This window comes from Neovison vison, chromosome 4, assembly GCF_020171115.1.
Source record: "Neovison vison isolate M4711 chromosome 4, ASM_NN_V1, whole genome shotgun sequence".
NCBI classification, from domain to species: Eukaryota; Metazoa; Chordata; class Mammalia; order Carnivora; family Mustelidae; genus Neogale; species Neogale vison.
The window spans coordinates 86632685-86653685 of record NC_058094.1 but is presented as its reverse complement, the minus strand read 5'-3'; the positions used below and the strand labels follow the sequence as shown (position 1 = coordinate 86653685).

The following is a 21001-nucleotide window of genomic DNA, read 5'->3' as shown; positions in this document are numbered from 1 at the left end:
TAGATGGGGAGGGTGGTTGATGAATTAGAGTTGACTACCGGAGACAGAAAAAAAAAAAAAGACACTCTAGAGGCTTGCGTCAAAATCTACATAGTTGTTCCTTAATAAAGAGTGAAAAGTGCATGTGTAATGTCTTTAGCAATGAAGATGCTTAAGGGATAAAGAATTTTCTCCTTAGCCAACAACACAGCGTAGATCACCCTGTCTGTGAACTTAATCCGGCGGTCCTCCCCAGGTTTCGCGCGAAAACGAGGTCTAGCAGGGGGCCAGACCACCTAAACGGAGGGGGACACCGAGCAAGGCTAGAGTCTGCTTTCCGTGGGGCGCTGGAGGAGGCCGTTCAGTACCCCCTGTTGGCGCGCAGTGGCGCCTCCCGGAGGCGGAGCCATGCCAGAGCGCTGCTGTGATTGGTGGGGCACCGCCAAGGGCGTTGACGACGGGCAGCTGGCGCGAAACCTTGCTCCACTCTTGCTGTGTAGGAGAGCTATCCACCGGGTGCGTCCGGGTTCCTTGCGGGCGTCGGCAGGGAGCGGATTTCCCGGGTAGGAGGTGCTGGCCGGGGTGGCGGGATGAGGACCCCAGCGAGGGTATCTGTGCAGTGGGATGGGGGAAGCTGGGGGCGGAGGCGGGTGGAACCTGCCCTTTTCTCGCGCAGGTTCCACCAGCACCATGTCGTCCCCGTCGTCTACCCCGAGCCGCCGCGGCAATCGGCGCGGGCGGGTCACACCTGCGCAGACGCGTAAGTCCCTTCCCGTGAGTCAAGCCCGCCTCATTATCCTCCATCCTCTCTTCTGGCTTTTTCCCGCCACAACAGAGAAACCTGGCCGAGCCTGGTTTCTGGCTCTGAGAGCAGTCTTTAAGGCCCAGGTGGAATAAGATGTGCGGACGGCTTTGCCTGTTCTAGTGTGTGTGTGTGTGAGAGAGAGAGAGAGAGAGGGGCAGTAAGTGCTAGGCCCTCGTTTCCTCCTTTTCCAACCTGTTTTCTAATCTTTAAGAGTGTCCGTGCCTATCTGTCTCCGTTTTGTTTGGTTTGTATTTGTTCCCAAGAGACTTGATGGAATTCCCAGAAGACCAAACAGGAGAGCTGATGGCCGTCTTTTCTGTTTTGTATGTCACAAGCTCGAAGTGAAGATGCCAGGTCGTCACCGTATCAGAGACGTAGGGGCGAAGATTCTACCTCTACAGGAGAGTTACAGCCCATGCCGACCTCACCTGGAGCTGACCTGCAGAGCCCTGCCGCTCAGGATACGTTATTTTCCAGCCCTGCTCAGATACATTCCTCAGGTATGATTTTGGCAGGATCTAAGTTCTACTGTGGTTGATATAGGGATGCTTTAGCTGCTCATATTTGCTGGTTTGTTAATGGGTAGTTGATGTAACCCTACATGAGCTAGTATGCTCACCACCAATACGGAGATAGATACATGTTAAGACTTAGTGAACAGAGAAGAAAAAATTTGGTGGGTTTTTACTAGAAGCTTTAATAGCCCTCTTAACTTAATTGCCGCAGGTTAACTTAACTGCCACAGGTTTCAAGGAATATTTGCTCTTGTTCTTAGATGACTTAAGTCAACATGCTGTAGTTTAGGATTTGATAGGCTATCAGAATTTTATTGTAGATTTTCAAATTTTGTTTTTATAGCAATTCCCCTGGACTTTGATGTTAGTTCACCACTGACATATGGCACTCCCAGCTCTCGGGTGGAGGGAACCCCAAGGAGTGGTGCTAGAGGCACACCTGTGAGGCAGAGGCCTGACCTGGGGTCTGCACGGAAGGGCCTGCAGGTGGATTTGCAGTCTGATGTGGTGAGTATACAGTAGGTCTTCTGATAGCAGCATTTGGGGAACATAAAATGGGTAATTCCCCATTAACTCATTTATCATATTTTTCTGTATAGGCAGCAACAGAAGATATAGTGGCAAGTGAACAGTCTCTGGGACAAAAACTTGTGATTTGGGGAACAGACGTAAATGTGTCAACATGCAAAGAAAATTTTCAGGTAAGCTGTATGTTAATACTTTAGGGTTCTGAAAATGCTGGGAGAAAAGATTTATAAAAGTATCTTAGTAGCTATAACACTTGGGTAGGTTTTTAGGTGGCTTAGAATTGTTGATTTTTTTAAAAAGAAAAAAATACCATTTATATCTGTCTCCAAATAGGAACATTCTCATAATTTTTTGCATTTGAGTAGTTATTCCTAAATGCATCAGACTTACTCTTTTTCTCTCAACATCAAGAGATTCCTTCAACGTTTTATTGACCCTCTGGCTAAAGAAGAAGAAAATATTGGCATCGATATTACTGAACCTCTGTACATGCAACGACTTGGGGAGGTAATCAAATGGTCTTATAAAATCAAATTAATGCATTTTAAGACAATTAGCAGAACATAACTTGTTTGTTTTCTCTTCTAGATTAATGTCATCGGGGAGCCATTTTTAAATGTAAACTGTGAACACATAAAATCATTTGACAAAAATCTATACAGACAGCTCATCTGCTACCCACAGGTAAGATTTTGATTTTGACCTTACCGAATTATAGTAAACATCCAGAACACCTAGAGGGTTTTTGAATAGTAGAATTTCCTGGGTAGCAGAAAGAAAATGCCTCCAGAGCACAAAAGCTTAAGAAAATCATACTCTTCTCCTTTAAGATGAACATTTTCTCACACTTTCACATTTCCAAAGTTGGGATGTGTAGTATTGTCAGTCACAGGTCATAGTCTAATTGGCAGGTTCTTTCTTAATAGTATTTAAAGTAATGATGAATCTTAAAATTGATAGCTACTTCAGTTGGATAAAGTAAATTATCTTAAGTGAAAAAAAATTTTTTTAAGAGTTATTTAGTTATTTAGTCTTAAGAGTTATTTAGTCTTAAGAAAGTCTTAAGCAGACTCCAGGCTCAGTGCAGAGCCCCAGTTGGGGCTGGTTCTCATGATCCGAGATCATGACCTGAGCTGAAATGTAGAGTCAGACACTCAATGGTGCCACTCAGGCATCCCTTAAGCAAAAATATTTTATAAATAAACACATTACACTTTGAGCCATCCATAGCAGATTACGTTAACCTTGTTGTAATCCATTTCTTTTTTAACTGTTTTTTGTTTGTTTGTTTGTTTTTGAGGGGGTGGGAGAGGAAGAGGGAGAAAGAGAATCTTTAGCCGGCTCCAGACCCAGTGCAGAACCTGACACAGAGCTCGATCTCACAACCCCAAGATTATGCCCTGAGCCAAAATGAAGAGTCAGGGCGCTTAACCAACTAAGCCACCCAGGCGCCCTATAACCTTTTTCTTTTAAGCTTTAGGTCAGATTTTATAATTGAAGTATCAGCTATATTTATTCTAGTTGTAGGCTTTGGAGGCAAGCAGACTTGGTTTTATATCTTGATCTTTAGCTGTGTTACCTTGGTCAAGTTCACTAACATAAAAGTATGAGATCAAAAGCTTTTCATTACTAATTAAAAGCCCAAGATATGTCAGTACATTGTGAAGTATTCATATATATGATCACACCTAACCATTATGAAAATATGCAGAGGTGAGAGAGCTCAGTCTCAATGTACCTAAAGTCTTTAAACAATATGTTTGTGATTATATACAGGTGATACTTAAGATTTATGCCAGATGTATTTCTTTTTATACTTCACTAATATGAAATCCCTTATTTCTGGTATTTAATTCTAAGGTGGCAATATAAACACAGCTTGGCTTCTTTAAATTCATTTTTATAGGAAGTTATCCCAACCTTTGACATGGCTGTCAATGAAATCTTCTTTGACTGTTACCCTGATTCAATCTTGGAACATCAGATTCAAGTAAGACCGTTCAATGCATTAAAGACGAAGAATATGAGAAACCTGAATCCAGAAGGTAATATTTTTTAATAGCAGGAAAATACATAAAAATAAAATCTTATTTCATCAAGGAATTTTAAAAGAATTGTATATGTGATAGTGGTGGTAATAGATTATAAATTGACTAAATATATGGCAGATTGATTTACCCTATATGCCTTTGAACCAACCCTGCCTTCTTTTAACTTAACTGAAATTACGTAAAAGATGTTGTAACTCTCAGGGCGCCTGGGTGGCTCGGGGTTAAATCCTCTGCCTTCAGCTTAGGTTGTGATCTCAGGATCCTGGGATGCATCAGGCTCTCTGCTCAGCAGGGAGCCTGCTTCCCTTCCTCTCTCTCTGCCTGCTTCTCAGCCTACTTGTGATCTCCGTCAAATAAATAAATAAAATCTTTAAAAATATATATATGTTATAACTCTTGACAGTTCTTTATCTTAAGGTGAACTTGCCCAAATGTAATAGTTTTTCAATTACTAAGTAGGCATATTTTCAAAATCACTGCAGAAAACAAATACAAAATATGATCCCTGCTTTGGAGCTTATAGGAATCTGGTTTGTGGGGTACCTGGATGGCTCCATGGGTTGAGCGTCCAACTCTTGATTGTGGCTTAAGTCATGATCTCCAGTCCGCACTCAGCAGGGAGTCTACTTGAGGATTCTCTCCCCGCTCTCAAATGATTAAATAAATCTTGTAAAAAAAAAAAAAATCTAGCTTGAAAAGTAAATAAAAAAAAAAATAGGCCAATAGAGCAGTGCAAGGGATGTCTTAGCCCAAGGAGGGGGGACGAGTTCATGGTGAAAGAGAAATTTTAGTTACAATAAGGATTTGGAAAGCAGACATGAGGGAATTCACTCTGGACTGCACAAAAGTGATGTAGGCAGAAGCAAAGCAGAGCTATATGCAGATAATAAGTGCTGGCTAATGCCAGAAGTAAGAGAGGTAATGTTTGTGTTAGGACTGGAAGGTCTGGGTCCTGAAGAGCTTTGAATTCCAATTTAATACAGATTTTTATTCCAAAGTCAGTAGGGAGCAATTGATACTTTTTCAGAAGAAAGTGAGAAAGATTTTACCTCTCTTGAGGATCTCATGGTGAGTCTAGTGTGCCAGGTATAAGGTGTGTTAAAGTTCAGTTCAGAGACTTTAATAGTAGCTCCAGTATGGAGCAGCAGGGTCCTAAGCTGGACAGTGGCCATAGGAGTGAAAATATAGGACAAACATGGTATTTGCCATGTATGAAGATTAAGATATAAAAACTACTGAGAATTTATAAACAGTCCTATAGGTGAATGCGCAAAGGACACAAATGTCAGTATAAGAAAATAAAACAGCTAGCAAAGAAACAAGTGTTGGAGTTCACTGTTGATTAAAGGATACATATGTTCTTATGAAATTGGTTCCTTACCCTACTTTGTGATAGGGTATTCAGTGGAGACACTGAAGGATGTAGGAAACTGAGTGCTGCAGTTCATTTTTCAAGGGCAGAGCATTGGTACATGAAGGGTAAGACTGGAGATTATCATAATTTCAGATGAAGAAGGATTGCCAAATACCCAACTAATTTCAAAAGTTTTTAACTTTTTTTTTTTAAGATTTTATTTATTTATTTGACAGTGATCACAAGTAGGCAGAGAGAGAGGAGGAAGCAGACTCCCTGTTGAGCAGAGAGCCTGATGCGGGGCTCGATCCCAGGGCGCTGGGATCATGACCTGAGCTGCAGGCAGAGGCTTTAACCCACTGAGCCACCCAGGTGCCCCAACAAAAGTTTTTATGTTGATTTCTATAACTTACTACAGATGTTCCTTTTTATTTTTTATTTTTTTAAGATTTTATTTATTTATTTGACAAAGATCACAAGTAGGCAGACCACGGCAGGCAGAGAGAGAAGGGAGGAAGCAGGCTCCCCACTCTGAGCAGAGAGCTTGCCCCTGGGATCATGATCTGAGCAGAAGGCAGAGGCTTTAACCCTATAAGCCACCCAGGCACCCCCAGAGGTTACTTTTCAAAGTAGAATAAGGATTGGTGGGGAGAGAGGGAAGGAAGATTTTTAAGTAAGTAGAAGGGAGGACAAGACCAAGTGGGAAAGAGCTTGTGAGGCAGCAATAAGTACTGAAAGGCTGTGGCAATCTGCAAGGCCAGTTGTGGCTAACTACAGACCATGTTTTGTTGACTATGAATAACAGTGTAACTCGTTTGGAATGAACAGTGGGAATGAATTGGGTAAAAGTTTTCTTGTCAGGGACGGTCCAAACTATAGAGGAACCAGGTGCAAAAGTGAAAAATATTCTGTACCAAGTCTTTCTTATATAAATAGTAATGATTGTCTAAGTTATATAGTGCTTATTTCTGCTAGGTACTGTTCTTATAAGGCTTGAGGTATGCAGGCTCTTAATCTTTAACAAGTGTAAGGCAGATGCCATAACTGTCATGAGTAGAAGGGCACAGAGAGGCTAAGGTGTCCCCAGGGTCACACAGGTACTCTGTCCAGATCATCTGGCTCTGGAGCCAATGCATTTCACATACACTGAGCATCAGGATTTCAGCATAATACAGTGTGTGAGGAAGAAGGCCATGGGGCAAAGGAGGCAGAAGTGTAAAGCTTCTAATGCAAACCCAGAAGTGGAGGGGAACAGGAGGTAGATAAGCAGAAAGATGGTGGATGCCTATTGGACAGTTGGCCCTTGGGCAGAAGGCCAGAGGGCTATCAGAGTTGAGAAGAAGGAAGACAACACAGGAAGGGCATCCCAGGCCAGACCTGAGGATACCCAATGAAACATTCATGCCCTGACCATAGCACCTCCCTGTGACCACAGCCATCCCCAGTAAGATTCTCCTGGGCTCAACGGCACACCTAGAACCTGCCCTGGCAGGAATATAGCTCAGGGAAGATACCACCTCTTTCTGGGCTGCAGGCAGTGGCTAATGGATAAGCTGACCTCTCTCCCCAACTCCTTACAGACATCGACCAGCTCATTGCCATCAGTGGCATGGTAATCAGGACATCCCAGCTGATTCCAGAGATGCAAGAGGCCTTCTTCCAGTGCCAAGTGTGTGCCCACACAGCCCGGGTAGAGATTGACCGTGGCCGCATTGCTGAGCCCTCTGTTTGTGAGCGCTGCCACACCACTCACAGCATGGCACTGATCCACAACCGCTCTGTGTTCTCTGACAAACAGATGGTATGTGCCTTCTTGGGTGCCTTGGAAGGCATCCCCATTGGCATATTGGTGCTTAGGGCTTCAGGTTTGGGATGGGACTCTTCCTTTTTTATTGCTAGTGAGCACCAAGTCATGATTATATACCACGTTCTCATGGCCTAAAATACTTTCTAATAAGAAAAACATTCTGGGGTGCCTTGGTGGCTCAGTGGGTTAAAGCCTCTGCCTTCGGCTCAGGTCATGATCTCAGGGTCCTGGAATCGAGCCCCATATCAGGTTCTCTGCTCAATAGGGAGCCTGCTTCCCCCCTCTCTCTGCATGTCTCTCTGCCTGTCTCTCTGCTTACTTGTGATCTATGTCTGTCAAATAAATAAGTACCTTTTTTTTTTCTTTAAGTTTAAATAAGAAAACACATTCTTTGACTATTTCTTTCCTCACTATTCCACTTTTTGACTTAAACTTAATGTGAGGGTATCTGGGTGGCACAGTTTGTTAAGCATCTGCTTTCAGCGAGGTTGAGGGATCAAGCCCCACATCCAGCTCTGTGTTCAGTGGAGTCTTTAGGCTTTTTTTTCTCCCACTACCTCTATCCCTCACCTCCCTTCTGCTTTCCCCCTACCCCAAAATAAATCGTTCCCTTTTTTTTTAAGGTTTTATTCATTTGAGAGAGAGAGAGCCAGAGTACACATGAGCAGAGGGGAGGGGCAGAGGGAGAAAGAGAAGCCTCATGTGATTCCATCCCAGGACCCTGGGCTCATGACCTGAGCCGAAGGCAGATGCTTAACCAACTGAGACACCCAGGTGCCCTGAAATCTTTTTAAAAAATTTAATTTGAGACGTTTCTATAGGAAATACTTAAGCTTATTTTTAAAAATTCAGTATGTCAGATAAAAGTATATGAAACATCTAAGATCAGTAAAAATTGGGGTACCTGGCTGGCTCCGTTGGTATAGCAGGCGACTCTTGATTTCAGAGTTGTAAGTTTGAACCCCACGTTAGGTGTGGAGAATACTTAAAAATAAAATATTTTGAAAATTATATTGGTAAACATTAGTTAAATTTTGTCATTTTGCAGCTGTTCCATTGGTACAGAATGAGTTGACAATTTTTCTGAAGTCTTTCTCAAATTTTATTGTAAAGCAAATTTGGTTTTTGTGTCTTTAATGAATTTTTTTTTTTTAAGATTTTATTCTAGAGAGAGAGAGAGCATGTGCCCATAGGATGGAGAACAGGGGGAGGGAGAGGGAAAAAGAATGAAGCAACTCCACACTGAGTGCAGAGCCCCACACAGGGCTCAGTCTTAAAACTGTGGGATCATGACAAAAGCCAAAACCAAGAGTCAGATGCTTAACTGACTGAGCCACCCAATCACCCCTTTAATAATGAAAATATTAAGATGAAGTTATCAAAACAACATAGGAATAAGTGGGAAAAGTAAAAATTGTTTATTTGCTGTGATTGTAATGGTGTTAAAGTAGGCACAGGGACAAGAACTGTTAAGTTTTTTGAATTTTGCTGTAATGTTAAAACAACTTTCTACAATTTAAATAGAATATGGTCAAAATACTACAAAGCTAATTTCCTTTATGGGGAGTCAATAAGAAAAATACTAGCAAATGTGAAAAAGTGTTGAATGTTTTTACTAACCAAAGAATTGAAAATTAATTATAGATACAAATTTTCATCTAATATTGCTACCAATAATTGGAGCAAATGTACCTCAACTCATGCCAGCATGGTGCTGAGACCTATGATACAAATATGGAAGCGTGCTCCCAAGTCATTTTTAGTGTAATATTCTTTCTTAGGATGCTTCAGAGACTCCCAAGCTGACTTGAAATAAAACTATCCTAGAGTAGTTTCCAAACTCCATGACCCGATAACACCACAACACACCTTCATACCCACAGACCTCACTGACAGTGTCTCAACCATTTCCTTATGAAACAACCAAGCTCCTCAACCAAGCACAGGTTTGCCTCAGGACCATTGGCACTTGTTGTTCTTACCCTACAGAACACACAACTTTCTCCCTAATATCCTTAAACCTTTGCCTAGAGGTTGCTTGATCTGCGAAAAGCCTTCCCTAACCTTGCCTTGTGAAAAGCATCTCCTCCACCCCCACTGCCCATGCTCCTTACTCTTTTTTCCTTCTGTCTATTACATGTGTCACTGCCAAATGTTATATGCTCACTTGTATGTTTGTGCATTGTTTGTCCTCACTCCACTCCGAGGGAAGACTTCATTCACTGTGGAGTCCCCAGCACCTAGAACCAGGCCAAGTGCTCAGCCAATACTGCTGTGTGAGTAACCAGGCCAAGTGTTTATGAGATGCACATAGTGAATAGGAGAGATGCACCAAAGTACTTAACCAGGAATCTGAAAAGTGTGTACTTCTCTACCTTGGAAATCTATGAGAAATAATTGCTAAAAACATAATTAGAAATTTAGACAAACGTGTATGCAAAGAAATGTTCACTACATCCTTGAAATGGTGAAAAACAGTCTCACAAATTACGGCTGTCTCCCAAATAGGGGAATTTGTATGTAAACAATAATCCTTACAAATGTATGTTTATGTCACATTAAAGGTTTAAAAAAAAAAATGTTGGCTATCTGGAGATAAAAACAAAGAATGGTATTTTTTTAAGATTTTATTTATTTCAGAGAGAACATGAACACAACTGAGGGGAGACAGAGAGAGAAGCAGGCTCCCCACCGAGCAGGGATCCTGATGCGGAGCTCTTCCCAGGGCCCTGGGATCATGACCTGAGCCGAAGGCAGATACTAAAACCAGTTGAACCATCCAGATGCCCCAAGAATGGTGTTTTAAAAATAAATGTGGTAGGGCTCAGTGGCTTGAGTGTGGGACTCTTGATTTTGGCTCAGGGTGTCAGGTGCTCCTATGTGCTCAGCTGGGAGTGTGCTTTCTCTCCCTCTCCTTTAGACCTCCCCCATTCGGGTGTACACACATGCACACGTGCGCTCTCTCTAAAATAAATAAGTGAAATCTTTATATAAAATAGAAATGTGGTAACATCAAAAATAGTTATCTGTAAGTGGTACAAAGATGGGCAGTTTTGTCTAAATTGTGCTTGTCATTTCCTGAGTTATCTGTTTCCTCTGTTCTTTCAGATCAAACTCCAAGAGTCTCCTGAAGATATGCCTGCAGGGCAGACGCCTCACACTGTCATCCTTTTTGCTCACAATGATCTTGTTGACAAGGTTCAGCCTGGAGACAGAGTCAATGTTACAGGTTAGAATGTAGATTATATTAATGAGATAAGTATGCCTTGGGGTTTTCTTTATTTGTTTGGGGTTTGTTTTTTGTTGTTTTTTTTTTTAAAGATTTTATTTATTTATTTGTCAGAGACAGAGGGAGGGGGAGAGAGAGAGAGAGAGAGTGAGCACAGGCAGACAGAGAGGCAGGCAGAGGCAGAGGGAGAAGCAGGCTCCCTGCCGAGCAAGGAGCCCGATGTGGGACTCGATCCCAGAACTCTGGGATCATGACCCGAGCCGAAGGCAGCTGCTTAACCAACTGAGCCACCCAGGCGTCCCTGTTTGGGGTTTTTTTATGCTTTTTAGTCAGTCCTTTGGCTTGGTCATGAATTCATTGGCATGAAGCCTGGTCCTGCCTATAATGCTTTATTCACTTTTTACTTAGCAGGGTGGAACCTTTCAATGTGTTGTCTTTGCTGTTGCTTGCTCTTTGCTGTCTCAGTGTTCCAGAGCTGTAAGTGTATTTTGACCTGATAGCACTGGTATCTAGAGAAAACAGCTCAGACAAGGCTAGTATTGGTAAGATTGGAGTTATACCAGCAGCTTCAGGAAGCAGCACTCACCAACCTGGAATTTTAAATAATTTGCCACTTCCCAAATGTACAGCTAAGAATAACATTTACTTATTATAGAGAGGAAATGGGTCAGAGTACCTTGCAGAGTTACATTGTGGTTTGTTTGGTTTTTTTTAAGATTTTATTTATCTGTTTGACAGAGATACAGCCAGAGAGGGAACACAGGCAGAGGGAGTGGGAAAGGGAGAACAGGCTTCCCACTGGGCAAGGAGCCGGATGTTGAGCTTGATCCCAGGATGCTGGGATGGTGACCTGTTCCGAAGGCAGACACTTAACTGACTGAGCCATCCAGATGCCTCACATTGTGGTATTTTTATAGGAAGTAGAGATTCAGAGACTTTCAGATCACTGTAGCTGAGGTTATGTGGTAATTTGTGACACAAGGTTTCTTCTCTCCTGGCCAAGAAAGTGCTTATTCTACTCTACCCCGTGAATATGCCAGTCTTTCTCTTGATGCTTCAGAGTAGGATAAGCACCTGGTTTCTCAAAGGTGCTGTGAATAGCAAGCACAGTTCACTGAGGTCAAGGTGGGGACTGAATCCAGGGAGTGGCTGCGGCTCTTAATGTAACCCATTAGTTGTGTTCTGTGAGTTAAGACTTCTCATCCTGTGTCTCCACAGTAGGTGTAACCCAACGGTTGCCTTAACAACCTTAAGTTATAAAAGCACTTGTAGTTCATTAACAATATGAAAGAATGTGTCATTAGTGAAAGTTGTGCAGTCCTTGTTCTGCCACCCTATACTGGTCTGAAACCTTTGATAAAGTATTTAATCTATTTTAATATCCTCAACTGCCAAGTAGAATTAATGTGATTATACAGATGAACGTGTTTGGGGAGGGGAGCTGTGGAAAGCACCATATAGATGTAAAATAAGTATTGAAGTTGTTCTGTGATGAAGAATCATTGCAAGCACCAGTAAAAATAAGTAGACACTTTAAACAGTTATCTGTCCCTAATTCAGCTTACCATAAAGGAGGTTGTGTACTCTTAGAATGCTACATATGAACTGGTTAATGTTTTAAAAAAGAATTACATTGACCTATTAAATAAAAGGATTGGTGATCTATGATGTGTTGCTAAGAAGCCTGTGATAGAGAGAGCAGATAGTTGCTCCTCAGAAAGCAGCAAGAAATTGGATTGTCCCAGAGTCCAAGCCTTCTGGATTCAAAGTCAAAAAAAGATAAACATCACAGATGTCAGTTTGGGAAACTTCTTCTTGAAAAACAAATGAGTTGGTATGGTTGAGGGCTGATTATTCATTTATTTCTTCTAATGTTCTTAAATTATATTCTTTAGGAAGTGTGCTAGGGCATGCCCATTCACCTAGAAACACTTCTTGTTATTAATAACATGTAGTAATTTTTCTTCTACTGTATCTTTACCTCTGGCTCTATAGACAGTCTAGTCTGTGAAATAATTTTTGAGTAATCTTTTTAAAGATTTTATTTACTTATTTGAGTAATTTTTAAAAGAGCTTTTTAGTATTTCCTTTCCAGATTTTTGGTACAGGATTTTAGTACTTTGTTCTAGTCAAATAATTACTAAGCAGATTCTGTACATTCAGCTGAAAAGAAATGAAAAAACTGTTTCAAAATACTGTTTATTGAACACAGCTGTAAGCCAGCATTATGCTGAAAGCAAAGTAATTTCATTTAAATCTCAGAATGATTATATGCAATATGGTTGTACTCAGGTGCCCAAGATCATAGAGCTAATGGATGGTTACAGATGAACACGTTTTTAGGTCTGCTTTTTAAAAAAACCCGTGTTTTTCCCAACTTGCCTTGCCATCTTCACCAGGGAGCTTTGCAGTATAGGCGAGTCCTTGACTCTAGGAAGGCCATGAAGGCAGTATGCTCAAAACTCACCTCCACTGCCAGCCCTCAGGTCTCTTAGGTGCTGCCTGCTGTCTGCTAGTTTATGTGCCATTTAGGGGAAGGTAAAAGCATATCTCTTGGTTGTGCCATCAGGTATCTATCGAGCTGTTCCTATCCGAGTCAATTCAAGAGTAAGTAATGTGAAGTCTGTCTACAAAACCCACATTGATGTCATTCACTATCGGAAAACTGATGCAAAACGCCTGCATGGCTTTGATGAAGAAGCAGAGCAGAAACTTTTTTCAGAGAAACGGGTGGAATTGCTCAAGGAACTTTCTAGAAAGCCAGACATTTATGAGAGACTTGCTTCAGCCTTGGCTCCAAGTATTTATGAACATGAAGATATAAAGAAGGTAACAGTGGATTTTTAACTTTGATCAGGATTTATAGTTCTTTGAGATCAAAAGGCACGAATATGTGCCCCTTCTATCACTACCACCCCCACCCCCATCCCTAAAGGATAAGAACTGTTGGGTTTTCCACAGAGCAAGGTGCTTACCATCTGACTTGGTTATTGGTTGAAAAGAATTGGTCATTGTCCATTTCCTCATATCTACATTGAAATTAAATGTTTCTAAAGAATAACAAAAGCTAGATGGAATCAGAATAGAGATTTACATAGCCACCATTCTGGCACACTGGTATGTGAGTCTATATAAATTGGTTAGTTCATTTAAAGCACTTTCCTCTTCATACATTGCCTTAATTTAATTATAATTTTTTATTCACAGGATAAGAATATACCTCTAACATTTAAACTAGATCTCAGTTACTCTGTAGTAAGTGAATGTTTAAACATTTTTGTTTAGGGAATCTTGCTTCAGCTCTTTGGTGGAACAAGAAAGGATTTTAGTCACACAGGAAGAGGCAAATTTCGTGCTGAGATCAACATCCTGTTGTGTGGTGATCCTGGGACCAGCAAGTCCCAGCTGCTGCAGTATGTGTACAATCTAGTCCCCAGGGGCCAGTACACATCTGGGAAAGGCTCCAGTGCAGTAGGCCTCACTGCATACGTGATGAAAGACCCTGAGACAAGGCAGCTTGTCTTGCAGACTGGTGCCCTTGTTCTGAGTGACAATGGTATCTGCTGTATTGATGAATTTGACAAGATGAATGAAAGTACAAGATCAGTACTACATGAAGTCATGGAACAGCAGACTCTTTCAATTGCAAAGGTGAGAGGCCTGTTCTCCATGTGTCAACATGGGTACACTTAGAAATCTAGCACCCATATTCACCTTGGTTCTAACTTTGGGAAACTCATGACTACTTTTCCTATTAGGTTTCAGCTAAATATCTTTGAGTATTTCCTCTTTCATCTTTTTTGCTATAGTAACCCACTAATATGTGGTATTCCTAGAACGTGAGTTTGTCCTAAATGTTATGCAGGGGTTTAGTTTCTGAGAAAAATGTAGTTACAGCATACATTTGTCTAGAATATGATTGTTGGCGTGAATCTGAGGATGGCATTGTCCCAGATAAATCTGTTGGTATCATCACACACACAAGGTGATGTGTGTGACTCTTGGTTACGGTGGATATACAGCAAAGTGCACTCCAGGTGAAGATAGCTCACGTGGTTCCTGCCAGCATCAGGGTGAAGTTTCTAACTGCACTGTTTTCTCTGGTAGGCTGGGATTATTTGTCAGCTCAATGCTCGCACCTCTATCCTGGCAGCAGCAAATCCTATTGAGTCTCAATGGAATCCTAAAAAAACGACCATTGAAAATATCCAGCTACCTCACACTTTATTATCAAGGTATGAGAACATAAAGAAGATGCTTACTTTGCTCATTTGTAAATTTTCAGGGTGAGATAAAGGGAAATAATAAAATTCAACCACTGCTAGCATCATAAGCTCTTCACTCTAATGCAGAATTTTCTAATAGGGGTGGTTGGGTTTTCATGGCAAGGACTGTGTTTCTCTACTCAGCCATCAGGTAGCACCTTAACATTTATTCATTCTTTGAAGTTGTTAGGACATTTCACCTTGACATCCTTTTCAGAAGCCCATCACTTGCTGCTCATCTCTGCCTTAAAGTCGCTAAAGAATATCATCAAGTACAGAGAAAAGCTTCACATGACAGATACGGTTCTGAAAAATTAAATTTGTTAAAGTAGAATTATTATCCAGTTTTTCTCAATGCCTCTGCTACAAATACTGATTTCATTAATGGGTTGGTATAGTATTTCATAAATGGATTTTAGATTTTATGTATTTTTTTAAGATTTTATTTATTTATTTAACAGGCAGAGATCATAAGTAGGCAGAGAGGCGGGCAGAGAGAGAGGAAGGGAAGCAGGCTCCCTGCTGAGCAGAGAGCCCAATGCGGCGCTCGATCCCAGGACCCTGGGATCTGACCTGAGCTGAAGGCAGAGGCTTTAACCCACTGAGCCACCCAGATTTTAGATTTTAATTATTCAACTTTTTTCCAGAGTTCTGTTCTGTTTTTTGTTTTTTTTCCCCAAAACAGTTGAATGCTTTTTCCTTTAAATCTTACAATCTTCAAAATTAATCATTTTTTTTTTAAGAGAGACCGCAAAGAGGGAACACGAGCAAGGGGAGCGGGAAAAGGAAAAGCAGGCTTCCCGCAGAACAGGGAGACTGATGGGGGGCTCGATCCCAGGACCCGAGGATCATGACCTAAGCCAAAGGCAGATGCCTAATGACTGAGCCAACCAGGCACCCCTGGAGAGCAGACTCTTAATTCTCCCTCGGCAGCTCTGACTACACATACATTCACTGATCATGCCTAGGTGGCTCAGAAGCAAATTTTTTTTTTAAGATTTATTTATTTTTAGAGAGAGTGTACGGGGGAGGGGGCCACGGGGATAGCAGAGAGAGAGAGGGAGAATCTCCAGCTGGCTTCCCACTGAGCACAGACCTGATGCAGTGCTCAATCTCGGGACCCATGAGATCATGACCTGCGCCAAAACCAAGAGTCAGAGGCTTAACCAACTGAGCCACCCAGGAGCCACAGGAGCAATTTTTAAGTTACATATGTGGGTATATTGGTGTCCCAAGCAGGAAAACAATATTTTTACAATATTTTTTCAGGTTTGATTTGATATTCCTCATGCTGGATCCTCAGGACGAAGCCTATGATAGGCGTCTGGCCCACCACCTTGTCGCTTTGTACTACCAGAGTGAGGAGCAAGTGGAAGAGGAGTTCATGGACATGGCAGTGCTAAAGGACTACATTGCTTATGCCCACAGCATGGTCATGCCTCGTCTGAGCCAAGAAGCCAGCCAGGCTCTCATTGAGGTAACACACGTCCATGTTTAAATCCTGAGAAATGTTTTTATTGAGCCTGTAGCCAATAACGTTAATGTCACTAGCTATCTCCATTAAAAAGTAGTTTTGTTAATAACGTATTATTTTGTATACTACTTTTTTCTCCTATGTTGCAAAATTGACTTTTCTAAAGGTAGAAAAGGGAAAAGATTTCTTTTATATATGTCGTACGAGCTTTTTATAATTAAATGTTTGTAAACACAATAAATTTAAGCTCAATACATGAGTCAAAGTAGAAGTTATGCTACTTAGTAACTTTGTAACTCTGAAGAAGTCATGTAATTTCTCTGAGCTTCCATTTGCTTGTTTCTAAAAAGTAAAAGGAATTTTGAGTACCTGATGTTCACTTTTCTGTAGCCTTTCCCATGGACAGCAGTGCATAATGACACATTCAGTTATTCAAACACTATATTAAAAAGGTTCCTGGTGCTTAGTGGGCTTTACATCCTAACTAAGCCCCTGAAAATACTCAAAGAAAGTTATAGGTGATGTATAATTTTCCATTTGTATCATATACTTGAGGGTTGCTCAACAAAAAATGATGTTCACAGAGGACATTGGGAGTTGGAGGGGAGAAATGAGTCGGGGGATGTCAGAGGAGGAGACAAACCATGAGAGACTGTGGACTCTGAGTAACAAACTGAAGGTTTTGGAGGGATGGGGGGAGGGGGTTGGGTGAGCCTGGTGTGGGTATTAAAGAAGGCATATATTGCATAGAGCGCATTGGGTGTGGTGCATAAACAATGAATCTTGGAACAAAATAAAACTAAATTAAAAGTGATGTTATATATGTGAGTTTACTACAACTCAGATTTGTAACATTATTCCAGTAATCTTTGCATGCCTCAGTCATTAAATAAACCCTCAGCATAGGTGTAAACCAGAGTTGGTGCCTGAGCACCTTTTTCAGACGGGCACCCTGATGGGTCCTCTGCTGTAATTGTGACCTGCCCTTTACCCCAACACACCATGTCCCCTGAATGCCAGCCTCACACACCTCATAGCCCACCCCGTTTCTTCACTCTTCATAGCCACATCAGATACCACCTTCTTGATGAGCTTTAAGGCCCAGGGCTAGATCTGACTTCTGATTCCCCTCAGTACTGCACCTGGCCGCTGTTAGTTTATTTAATAGAATCCTAACTGTTCAAAGTTCAGCCACAAAACTAAAGTATTGTTACAAGGAGTTTTGGGTTTAGTTTTTTTTTTTTTTTCCTGCCTACACTAGGCTTATGTAGACATGAGGAAGATTGGTAGCAGCCGTGGAATGGTTTCTGCGTACCCTCGACAGCTGGAATCATTAATTCGATTAGCAGAAGCCCATGCTAAAGTACGATTCTCAAGCAAAGTTGAAGGAGTTGATGTTGAAGAAGCAAAACGCCTCCATCGGGAAGCTCTAAAACAGTCTGCCACTGACCCCCGGACTGGCATTGTGGACATATCTATTCTAACTACAGGTCTGTTTGCATTGAACATAAGAGCACGTGAGAATTTATACACACACACACACACACACACGCACACACACGCACATATACACACATACACAACATGTAAGTAATTTGTATTTCATAGTTGAGCTAACAATTAAGTTATTTGAAATGACGGACTTTTTAACCTTTTTCAGATCAGGGTCTCTTTGAGAATCCTGTGAAAGCTGAGAAAAATATGCTTAGATACATGCATGCATATACACAGTGTTGTATCTAATTTCACAGAGCTTTTCTGCTGTCTAGGTACCTCTGTTAGTCCACTTTAAATAATTCATTTCTTAATGAGCACTGACTGCTTGCTATATAGATTACATGGACTGTGTTTCAGTGGAAACTAGCAGTTACTGGCTTATAGTAAATTGGAAACAGAGAATTCAGAACTCAAAATTTTGAATATATTTTAGCATTTAGCCACTGTCCCCTAATCTTTTTCGTGGCAACACTACTAAAGAAATATTAATGCAAATTTGAAATACTTCACTTCCTTGTAGCAGAAATATTTTCATTAATTTCTTTCTTTTTTTTTTTTTCCATTTAAATCAGGAATGAGTGCCACCTCTCGTAAACGGAAAGAAGAGTTAGCTGAAGCATTGAAAAAACTTATTTTATCTAAGGGCAAAACACCAGCTCTAAAATATCAGCAACTCTTTGAAGATATCCGGGGACAGTCTGACATAGTGAGTGTTTATAAGAGTTTGTTGCTTAATAGAGATTTTCTTTTTTACCTTGTACTTCTATGAAGGTTTTTGTGTTGTTTTGTTTTGTTTTGTTTTGTTTTTAATTTTTTTATAAACATACAATGTATTTTTATCCCCAGGGGTACAGGTCTGTGAATCGCCATTTTTAAGGTTTTTTAAAATCTTTTTCTTTCATTTAAGTATTAAATATAGGTCTGGATTAAAAAAAGGTAAAGTCCCCCACAAATTCATCATCAAGAAAGAACCACAAAATTTTGTTCTATTAATAGTTTTTGTGTATATGTACACATGTGGTCTTTTTGAAATATGAACATAGAGTTACACTGTTTTATAACTTGCTTTTTCTTTGTTTTTTAATTTAAAATATGCTATCAACATCATCTGTGTTGTGAATAGGCTGAATAACTATTTATAATGATTGGGTAAGATCCCTTTGAGTGCCTATCCCATCATTTACTAAACTGATTGCTGAACATTTAGGATGTTTGCAGTTTTTTCCCATGATAAATAGTTTTAACCCTGCATATTAGCCATGCATCATAAGGTAATGATGAAATGATCAGGTTCCCTTTTGTAAATAAAGTTGGGTTACCCAGTGAAAAGAACTCCAGGGTCCAAGTCAGCCATTTGCCTGCTTTCATTTGCATATTTTCTACAGCTGGATTAGCACTACAGGGGCAGAGTTGAATATTTCTGCAGACTGTAAGGGTAGATAGCAAGCCTGTCTATTTGTCTTCAGGCCCTCTGCATGAAATGGTTACCCTCCTGGTTAGAACCTAAGGCGTGTATACAGCTACCAAAAAGGAAAGAGACTGGTGGCTCTTTACATTGAAATCAGCGTATCTAACAGGTAAGGGAGTACTTAATGTGTAAAATAATTGTTTTCATCTCTTTCCCAAAGGCTATTACCAAAGATATGTTTGAAGAAGCCCTGCGTGCCTTGGCTGATGATGACTTCTTAACAGTAACTGGCAAAACTGTCCGCTTGCTCTGAAGCTCTAGGGTGTTGTACTTGTGTGCCTATGTGTGCGGCATAGAGGCCAATGAGCTGCCACTGTTGCTGTCCGTGGAAATAGATTCTTAAAGTCATTATTTGGCTCCATAAAAATCTTCTAACCTGGGTTCAGTGAAGTGGGTGTTTTCGCTTGTTTAACATCCTTAGTGAAAATACTGTGCCAATTTACAGTTGAGGTTATTTTTTTTAAATGCCATTATTTTAGCACCAGGGCTTTTAATGTGTATTTCCATATATATGTATGTATGTATATGTTAGGATGTCAGTCTTTTTTGGAGATGGCAGTCTGAGTCATGGGTCATGAACTTTCTAAAGGCAATCATCCATATGCTTGAAGTTTTTGTAATATGAGATAAAACTTAGCCAGGGCATATCATTCAGTATGAGGTAATGAAGGACCAGAGCTTTCTCCCTCTTAAAACTCTCAAGTGTAATTCCTTCTAGAGGCTTGTTCTCATGGCTCCCATAAGATTAAAAAAATGGGTGGTTATAAATGATTAAGGTTTAGGTTAACTTCTACTTTATCCTAATATGTAAACTTTTTCCTAAATAAATGATTGATTAAGTAATACTTGGTTATCTGGTTTTATTTTTCATTAAGAAAAAAACTTTAATAAATGTTATACTCATGGAAATTCATGATGGTAATAAGTACTTTAGAATGCACAAAAGAAATTCACTATAATATAGGTTCCAATTTACTTTTATCTTAGCAGGCATTATCCTTTTTTGTTCTGTTTTGTTCTGTTTAAGATGTTATTTATTTATCAGAGAAAGCAAAGCAGGGGGAGTGGCAGGCAGAGGGAGAAGTAAACTTCCTGCTGAGCAAGGAGCCCAATGCAGGACTGATGCAGTCCCAGGACCATGTGATTATGACCTGAGCCAAAGGTGGACATTTAACCAACTGAGCCACCCAGGTGCCCCATAGCAGGCTTTATTCTTATAAAACCACCATAGGCTAGAATTTTATACAGAACTAGGATTATAATAAATAATCCCTGAAACACTGAAGGTAATTGTATAAGTTAGCCCTTTTTTTTTAATAATTTAGGATCAACATTCAATAATCCAGTATCCATAGGAAATGATAGAACTAAGGTTAAATAGCATTAAAATGTTAACATTGGAATTATATTTAGAGGCCTTTTTTTTTTTTTAAGATCTTATTTTAGAGCATACGTGATCAAGGGGGAAGGGTAGAGGGAGAGGCAGAGAATCTCAAGCAGACTCCACACTCAACACACAACCTATTACAGGGCTCAATCCAATGACCCCAAGATCACTTAACTCACAGCCATCCAGGTGCCCTTAGAGCCAAATTTTCATCAGACCCCTTTTTTTTTTTTTTTTTGTCAGTCATCATTCTTAACTATGCTGTTCTTGGCAGGTTTGCAAAATGCCTTGTATTTTGAAGGAGGCAGTAATTGGTTGGGATTTCACCAAAGGATCCAGGCCAACTGCTTATCAAGTGACTTTACTAGTGAACTTTCTTCAGTGAACTCACTGTGTTGGACACCATTTTATATGTAATTGTCAGCCACTCTGTAGGTTCAGTCTTTCCCTTTTATAGATGAAGGAAGCAAGAAGTCTCATCTTTTGCCTGAAGACCCAAAGTAAGAGATGAAACTGGAATTAAAAGAAGTCTTCCAGGGGTGCCTGGGTGGCTCAGTGGGTTAAAGCCGCTGCCTTCAGCTCAGGTCATGATCTCAGGGTCCTGGGATTGAGTCCCGCATCGGGCTCTCTGCTCAGCAGGGA

At 40.7% G+C, this 21001-nt stretch overlaps 1 protein-coding gene across 2 annotated transcripts; it reads left to right on the top strand.

Moving 5' to 3' along the window:
• Window positions 1-449: 449 nt before the first annotated feature.
• On the top strand, window positions 450-19817 carry MCM4 (minichromosome maintenance complex component 4). 2 transcript variants are annotated; one of them, XM_044245623.1, is made up of 17 exons: window positions 450-495; window positions 656-739; window positions 1120-1284; window positions 1643-1806; window positions 1899-2000; window positions 2239-2334; window positions 2416-2511; window positions 3734-3872; window positions 6813-7033; window positions 10148-10268; window positions 12838-13097; window positions 13554-13919; window positions 14376-14503; window positions 15803-16010; window positions 17269-17497; window positions 18077-18210; window positions 19133-19817. In XM_044245623.1, exons 2-17 carry the CDS (start codon window positions 670-672, stop codon window positions 19223-19225), a joined length of 2592 nt encoding a protein of 863 aa, XP_044101558.1. In that variant the 5' UTR covers window positions 450-495; window positions 656-669; the 3' UTR covers window positions 19226-19817. The 2 variants fall into 2 exon arrangements, with proteins under 2 accessions (XP_044101558.1, XP_044101559.1); XM_044245624.1 differs by having other exon boundaries at window positions 450-542.
• The last annotated feature ends 1184 nt before the right edge of the window (window positions 19818-21001 follow it).